This window comes from Macrobrachium nipponense, chromosome 34 (assembly GCF_015104395.2).
Source record: "Macrobrachium nipponense isolate FS-2020 chromosome 34, ASM1510439v2, whole genome shotgun sequence".
NCBI lineage: Eukaryota > Metazoa > Arthropoda > Malacostraca > Decapoda > Palaemonidae > Macrobrachium > Macrobrachium nipponense.
Window position 1 is genome coordinate 5211683 of NC_061095.1, and position 9156 is coordinate 5220838.

The window sequence follows — 9156 nt, forward strand, 5'->3', positions numbered from 1 at the left end:
GAGCCAGTATCCATGGACTTCATCGGGACCTGGGGCTTTCCAGTTTGGCATTTTCTTTAGTTGGTGTCTGACTGTGTCTGTCATGATCTCGTGAATCTTTTGTTTTATTCTCCCTGTTTTTCTTCTTCCTTGACTTCCTGGAGCCATGTTGCATGTTTGTTGTGTGATACCGGATTGCTCCATATGTTTTCCCAGAGTCTCTTACTTGGTTCGGCTTCAGGAATTTCTTGGTGGTTGTCTTCCCCTCTTAGTTGGCTGTATAGTCTTTTCTGGTTGGTCCGAATAGTTTGTTCTGTTGGTATCCCTTATTCCCGTTCAATGTACCGTTGGATCTTATGTGCTTTGGCCTTAAGCCTCTGTTTTACATCTTCTATTGTGTTGTTTAGTCCCCTCTCTTGTACGTTTGTATTTCTCGTTGAGTTCCTCCCTTGTTGTTTTCTTGCTTCTTAGACCATTTTTCTGCCATCTCTTTCAGTTTACTCAAGTTAGATCTCATCACCATGATTTGCTTTTCCAGGCGCCTTTTCCAAGGAGGTTGCTGTTTTGGTTTCTGTTGGGTTGGTTGTGCTGGTGGTGGTTGGTGTTCGAATCCCATCAGTTCTGCTACTAATCTTCCTCCTGCATATGCCAAGTTATTTGTTTCTGTGATACTGGTGGTGTGTATGAATCCCATTATTTAATTGACCTCACTTGTTTTCTCCCTTAATTTCTTGGTGTTGTAGGCTTTCAAGGAGAGGATCTTTGTTCTCTCTGTATCTGGCTCCATCCATTGTCTAATCTTTTCTACCATTCCGTCCTCTCTGTTACTTCGTTCGGTGTTTTTTCTTCGTGTGTCGTTTTTTGATACCTCATCATCCCTGTCGTCTTCTGTGGCATCGTCTCTCAGTTCGTCTTCGTGTAATTCGTTGTCGTGTGACATTTCCCTTTCCAGTTTCTTCTCTTTCTGTTGGGGAGAGCCAGTTCTTTTTCTTTATGTTCCTTACTTGGTCCTGCAGCCTCTGCTCTGTTGGGGGGTGTTATTCCTCTCATTCCAGATGTTGACCAACGTTCTTCTATATCCTCTCTCCGTCGGGTTGCTTCTGATGTAGCATCTCCATGATTTCCTTATTTTCTTCTCTTGTCCATTTCTTCCTTTGGTTTGCTTCTGTAGCTCCAATCTCGGCTGTTAGTTTACTGTCGTTGTGGTGGCAGTTGCGGGATGACGACCTCCAAGTACCTGACCGTCTTTCCCTTCAATTGGGTTGAATACCTGGCTGCCGGACGAAGCTCCTCTGTTGCCAGAGGTTCCATTTACGTCGTTGTCGTTTATTCCTTCATTTCTTTCCATCATTGCTGAGTTTTGCCATTTAACCCATAGCTGGACCCTACCCCATCAGGGATAGGTACTCATTTACAGCTGAGTAGACTGAGGAAATTATGGTAAAGATCCTTTCCCAAGGAATCAATGCCGAGGAGAGCGGTCACCCATCCAACGACTGACCAGCCCCAATGTTGCTTAACCAGTCCATTATTATTATTATTATTATTATTATTATTATTATTATTATTATTATTATTATTATTATTATTATTATTATTATTCAGGAAATAAACATTATATTGAAAATATATTCTAAAGATATTATTATTATCACCTTCTAGAATATTTTCAGACTTACGAAAAATAATAATAATAATAATAATAATATAATAATAATAATAATAATAATAATAATAATAATTATTATTTTTTTTTTCCCAGGAAAAAACATTATATTGTAAAATATTCTAAAGATATAATATTATCAAACTTACATTGTTGTATTTACTGTTTGCATCAAATTTAATAGATTGATTTTATGGTTACTGAAACTGGCGTCACGCCATCCAGCTGCATCAATTTAAAAAGCCATGAATTTCCTAGGTTAACTTTTAATGAACAATTACAATTCTCAAAAATGGAATCAGAAGGGCCGAGAGTTAAAGAGCCAAGTTAAATATAAAGAAATCTATGGTAGATTCACATCAACCGTGCATCTGATGCCTAGGCCAGTCCCTTACGACGCTCCTGATTGGCTGTTGATAAGCTAGTCTCAGGGCTGGAAACTGTCTCTCGAGAGAGTTCACATAAGAAGGATGCAAGTTCCACCTCTCCTGAGGGATCCACCTCAGGAGAGGTGAAACATACATCCTGCCCATGTGAACTCTCGAGAGAGACTGAGAGTTTCCAGCCCTGTGATTGGCTTATCAACAGCCAATCAGGAGCGTCGTAAGGGACTGGCCTAGGCGTCAGATGTACGGTTGATGTGAATCTACTATAGTAACAAAAGCTTTCATTAATTTAAAGTTGAATACTGGAAAGTTGAGACCATTATTTCTTCTCGCTCAGTTCACAGTTGCCCAGATGGAGCCTGATGGAGCCATAACTCTACTTGTCACAGCGTTCCTACAAAATGGAAGAATGGGGTATTGTATTTTATTTGTCACGTCCATATAAATATATCACGCCAGTGTTATATATATGAGTGTTTGTATGTGCGTATGTGTGTGTGTATTTGCAATTGCCACATAAGCCTCTGAACTTGTCGAATTGTTACACTTTTTTTTGATACGCTTGTCACTGCAAAGCCTAGACCAAGACAAATGAGAAACAAATGGTTCAGAGGTCTTTTGGTTTGTGGGCTATTACAAATACATTCACACACACATATATAATAAACAAGATACGTATGTAATTGTGATAACCACAGTCTCCTCATAACTTCTGGATTTCTTCACTCTTTGGATACACTTTCCACTACAAAACCTATAAGATCTAAAGGAAACCCAAGTACAGAAATTTTGACGCCAGTGCAAGATGCGAAACCTCATTCGGTCTATATAACTGTCAACGTACTTGATTCAATTTCTTAGCCTTCCTTTGTCTTTCTTTTCGTTTTCCCTCTTCGTATCTTTTATTGCTATTAAAATAAAACGATGTTTATTGTGATCAAGTAAAAACTTCAGAGACGTTCGCTTCGGCAGGTTTGTACCGGTCGGCAGATGGTGGCGGTTCCAAGGTAAAAGTGGAGCCACAAGCTGTACAGACCTCTGACCAGCCTGGCGCACCGTCAGCAATTCATGAACCTACAGGGCAGAATGATGAAGGTTTGTTGTCGTTTTCGATGTTGTCTTTTTTTTTTTTTTTTTTGTTTTTTTTTTTTTTTTTTTTTTTTTTTTTTTTAGCGTTAAGAGCGTCTAATACAGCAAAACTCCTGTGACAAGGTTTGTGGTACAAATAATTAAATATGATTTACTCTATCCGTTTGATTACCTTTAATTAATTCATATATTTTTTTCTAAAGAACCTCAATTGTTGTTCAGGGACCTTTGACCAAGTATAGTGAACAAATGATTAAATAATGATTTTCTAAGCACAATATTTAAATCATTGGTAAAATTTTCAATTTGATTTATCGATTAGTGGTAACGTTTAAATAACTCTTGATTTGTCATTAGGATTATAATATTTCTATAGCATTTCATTTGGAAATTATTATCCAGCTTAAGTGAATATAGTGACTTACTTTGTATCTTTTTAAACATATGTGAGTGTAATGTTTTCTCTCAAGTTTGAGGTTTTCAGTATAAATTAATAGTTTGCAATTGTTTTTAATTTTTACTCTTCATCTGTCTCTTATCGACCCATGAAAAATCACTCAGAAACATTTCCGTGACAAGTTTGTGGGCCTTTTTAGGGTTCTGCCCTGTAAACGTTAACTCAGTATAGAAAGTGTAAAGGGTAAAGACAATGTCTCTCATAATGAAACATTTCCTTCGCAAGTTAATGGCCTATATGGGCTTCTGTCCTGTAAACGTTTGCTCAGTTTAGAAAGAGTAAAGGGTAAAGATAATTTCTTTCTTATAAATGCATAAATACAGTAGTTCCACTTTTTATTTGAAGGTTGCTGCCGTTGACAACTGGCCTTGGTTCGGTTTGAAGGAAGGCCCTACGGGCGAACCTTTGCCAGATACAGGAATAGACGCCAGCATCATTACCACCATAAGCCAAGCTCTCAATTTCACGTAAGTATGGCCAGGGTGTACGTCCAATTTCACGTATATATGTCCAGAGGAAAATAATATTCAGTACTCAGGGTAAAGGGGAAACATAGCCTGTAATTTGAGCCAACAGAGTAAAATGTAACATCCACTTTGAGCGAATGGAGGAAAACGTATAGAAGAAGAAAATAGAAGAAAATCTTATATAACCTAGATCGAATGAAAAATATTTTCATAAATATTATTTTCGTGCTTTACTTTGGTTGCAATTGCAATACATGGCCATAAAATGATGATATAATTTTGAGAGAATGATAGCCATCTTTAGATGCATTTGGAAAAGACCCTTGAAATTAGTGAAGATATATTCCACAGAAAATGTTGCTGATACTTACTGTATTAATAAAGATGCCGCACCAATAATAATAAAAGTAATATAAAGATAATAATTATAATGTTCTAAGGGATCCACACATTCATTTGGACTGAAGATGAACCCAGGGAAAGGGTTCGAAAGCTTTTACAAAGTGTTTATGAATTATACACGATCTTTTAACATTTTTATCATTGACCCCTAACCCCTTAGAACATTGTATATACCTTCCTACGTGATAGAGAGTTTTCCCCCATAATAATAATAATAATAATAATAATAATAATAATAATAAAATAATAATAATAATAATAATAATAATAATAATAACAATAATAATAATAATGTTTAAAAAATATCCACAATTATATATAAAATATATTTCTATGTAAAAATAAAAATATTTTTATATATAATTGTGGATATTTTTTAAACAATTTTGTTTCACGGAATTGTGAATTTCTTAACAATAATAATAATAATAATAATAATAATAATAATAATAATAATAAAATAATAATAATAATAATAATAATAATAATCGAAGACCCAGAAATATACAGAGAACAGGAGAAACGAAGACCCAGAAATATACAGAGTGACAGGAGAAAGACAGAAAGAACAGAGGACTGGCACAAACAAACCAATGCATGGACAATACATGAGACAGACTAAAGAACTAGCCAGCGATGACAATTGGCAATGGCTACAGAGGGGAGAGCTAAAGAAGGAAACTGAAGGAATGATAACAGCGGCACAAGATCAGGCCCTAAGAACCGATATGTTCAAAGTATGATAGACGGAAATAACATCTCTCCCATATGTAGGAAGTGCAATACGAAAATGAAACCATAAACCACATAGCAAGTGAATGCCCGGCACTTGCACAGAACCAGTACAAAAAGAGGCATGATTCAGTGGCAAAAGCCCTCCACTGGAGCCTGTGCAAGAAACATCAGCTACCTTGCAGTAATAAGTGGTACGAGCACCAACCTGAAGGAGTGATAGAAAACGATCAGGCAAAGATCCTCTGGGACTATGGTATCAGAACGGATAGGGTGATACGTGCAAACAGACCAGACGTGACGTTGATTGACAAAGTCAAGAAGAAAGTATCACTCGTTGATGTCGCAATACCATGGGACACCAGAGTTGAAGAGAAAGAGAGGGAAAATGGATAAGTATCAAGATCTGAAAATAGAAATAAGAAGGATATGGGATATGCCAGTGGAAATCGTACCCATAATCATAGGAGCACTAGGCACGATCCCAAGATCCCTGAAAAGGAATCTGGAAAAAACTAGAGGCTGAAGTAGCTCCGGGCCTCATGCAGAAGAGTGTGATCCTAGAAACGGCACATATAGTGAGAAAAGTGATGGACTCCTAAGGAGGCAGGATGCAACCCGAACCCCACACTATAAATACCACCCAGTCGAATTGGAGGACTGTGATAGAGCAAAAAAAAAAAAAAAAAAAAAAAAAAAAAAAAAAAAAAAAAAAAAAAAAATAATAACAACAACAACAACAACAACAATGTATTTGTCATAATTTCGTTTCTTACAGGATCGAAGTCGTTATTCCCGAGGACGGCCAGTGGGTGGTCCTCAGCCCGATGGAACAGTATCACGTCTCATTGGGATGGTGTCCATGTACAAAGCTCACTTTGCAATCGACGAATCACTATTACAGGTAAGATCGTACGGTAGCTTATGTACAGGTATCTGTAAAAGGACATATAATGGATTTTTAAAATGATCATTTGACGAAATCACTATTACAGGTAAAATCCCTATAGTAACTTTATGTACAGTGTCTGTAAAAGGACAGATAATGTTCTTTTGAAACTGATAGTTATCGAAACACTATTACAGGTAAGATCCTACAGTAGCTTATGTACAGGTACCTGTAAAAGGACAGATAATGGATTTTTGAAATGCGAATTTAACGAAATCGCTATTACAGGTAAGATCCTAAAGTAGCTTATGTACAGGTACCTGTAAAAGGACAGATAATGGATTTTTAAAATGATCATTTGACGAAATCACTATTAAGGGTAAGATCCTACAGTAGCTTATGTACAGGTACCTGTAAAAGGACAGATAATGGATTTTTAAAATGCTCATTTAACGAAATCGCTATTACAGGTAAGATCCTATAGTAGCTTCTGTATACAAGCTATCCGTAAAAAGGACAGTAATGGTAATGGATTTTAAAATGATCATTTGACGAAATCGCTATTACAGGTAGGATCCTACAGTAGCTTATGTATGCAGTTATCCGTAAAAGGACAGATAATGGATTTTTAAAATGCGCATTTGACGAAATCACTATTACAGGTAAGATCGTATAGTAGCTTATGTACAGGTATCTGTAAAAGGACAGTAGTTTGAAACTAGTAGTTAACGAAACCACTATTACAGGCAAGATTTCATTGATGCCATTAACAGTTATTATTTTCTAATTAACAGACAATAGGATTTTACCAAAGATAAATGAAGAGATGAATTGAAAATGAATGAAATTAATATTTCAGACTGGATTACTCAGAATAAAGTTACTTAACGAATTAATACCACAGAATCGTGACCGATTTACTTATATACTTAGATTACAGGCAGTAAGATTATAGGATCGAAAATGTTATCCACGTTGCATGGTAAAAAGACGATATTATGAATTAACTTTCCTTTTTGGCCCATAAAAGATCATAAACTACTAATATGCAGGACTGATATGTCAAGATAGCAAAATTCTTTAAGTGTAGTAAGTAAAAATGAATTAAAGTGCATATTATTATTATTATTATTATTATTATTATTATTATTATTATTATTATTATTATTATTATTATTATTATTATTATTATTATTATTATTACCGCACTGACGACTGTTTTAATAAAATAAAAGATCACCTTCAGCATTTTATAATTTTTGAAAATTCCCAATATGAATATTGGCCAGTTACTCAGAAACACCGCTGAGCCTGAGAAGCGAATTGTTAGGAAAGTAGAAAAAAAAACAATAAATAAAATTAGCTCGCTTAATTCTGCCATTCTTTTTAACAGCATTTGCCTAAAAGAGTGTCTTCTACCAAATATTATTATTATTATTATTATTATTATTATTATTATTATTATTATTATTATTATTATCATTATTATTATATTATTTTATTATTATTATTATTATTATTATTATTATTATTATTATTATTATTATTACAGATCAAGTTGCAAAAACAATTTGGGAAAGTAAAACGCTACAAGATAAATGCAACAAATGCGATAGATAACAAAGTAAAACAAGACAAATAAAAAAAAAAAAAATTGAAGTGCGTTATTTCCGGCTGCTTAACAAAATAAAAGCATTTGCACTAATTTTTTAATCTCTCAAAATTCGAACTATTCAACCACAGGATTAGGAAAGTCGTTGCACAATTTAGTCAGACTGAAATTAAATGATAAAAATATGATCATACACTATACTTTTCAAAACATATAGTCTACGGGATATAGACTCCACGTTTAACTATAAAAAATCTTTTAAACAAGAAAATACAGGGCAACATTACACAGATACGCATGGTGCAATTGTAAAATTGAATAAATGTTCTGGTATCCTAGTTGGAGTATGATCAATGCATATATTGCCAGTGCAGGAAACATCTTTAGTCATATGAACATAAAGATTCAGAGATTAGAACATTGATGATTATATTCAATGGCAACATTTTATGTTAGATTTAGAAGAGCGTTTATTTTCCTCTTTGGATCGAGAAAGTTTACAAAACGTGTATCATATCTCCACAGCGTCAAGGGAGACTGTCGTGGACTTCACCTTCCCTTACTACATCGAGTCCTCGACGTGCGTCTCCCGGACACCGAAAGAAAAGAGCAGGGCGTTTGCCGTGTTTTCCCCTTTCACCCCGGAGGTAACACATTTTTCACTTGCATTTGTTTTTTATTTTGTCTTTTGTTTTTAAGGTGGTACGGGAACTGCAGATAGGCAGCAAGTATCGTCGGGACGAAAGTCCTTTAAATAAAGTTGATCGCAGAGGAATGTGAATTAAAAATGTCGATTAGAAAAAAAAAGTGGTATGATTGAAGATCACTGAGGAGTATCATTAGCAAGAATCCCAAATTGCGCTGTTTATGTGATCATGGGGTAAAGCTATTTATTTTAGAGGTTTTTCTCGCTGGTAAATCCTTGGTAGAAATCAGGTAAACAAACCTGAGTCTAATAGGACTGTATTAACTCTGGTCACTATAGTAATGACTGACCACCATTGAATACAAAAAACCGTTGAAATATAGGCTTCCGTAACAATTACTGGAAACATCCTACAGAGCAAAAGTTTGGTGAAAGCGGGAGCATGCAATAAGGCCAGAAAAGTCAACAGTAACGTAATATATCTCCTTCAAATGTACCTACTGCAAGACTTATAGATATCTTTATTCATAAATCCCCTACTCTTGAGCTTAGTATGAAGAAATGCTTATATAAAAATTTTTCTACGCATTTCTAAAAGTAACACGAAAATCTGGCTAAAGAAGATAGTGAGACAAGAAAACTTGATAAATCAAAGTTACATTTACAACAGATAATGAAGTTTTTGTACGCAATTAAAGCTTTTAACCTAAATAAGAAGTAATAGAGAAGCTACTTATACATTTTCGCCTCAACGCTCTTATTTTTTTCTAGTGCTTGTACCGATGTAAGTGTAAAATCTTATTTTCTGTAATGGACACAGGTTTGGCTGGT

The 9156-nt window shown here is 34.9% G+C and overlaps 1 protein-coding gene across 1 annotated transcript in view; it reads left to right on the forward strand.

The window, feature by feature from the left end:
- The window catches only part of LOC135207859 (uncharacterized), a 56709-nt gene extending 52665 nt beyond the window's left edge, over positions 1–4044 (forward strand). The window contains exons 7-9 of the mRNA XM_064239728.1: positions 2369–2445; positions 3004–3126; positions 3923–4044. Coding sequence (XP_064095798.1) covers positions 2369–2445; positions 3004–3073 — 147 coding nt within the window. The 3' untranslated portion in view covers positions 3074–3126; positions 3923–4044. The remainder of the gene's footprint in view (positions 1–2368; positions 2446–3003; positions 3127–3922) is intronic.
- The last annotated feature ends 5112 nt before the right edge of the window (positions 4045–9156 follow it).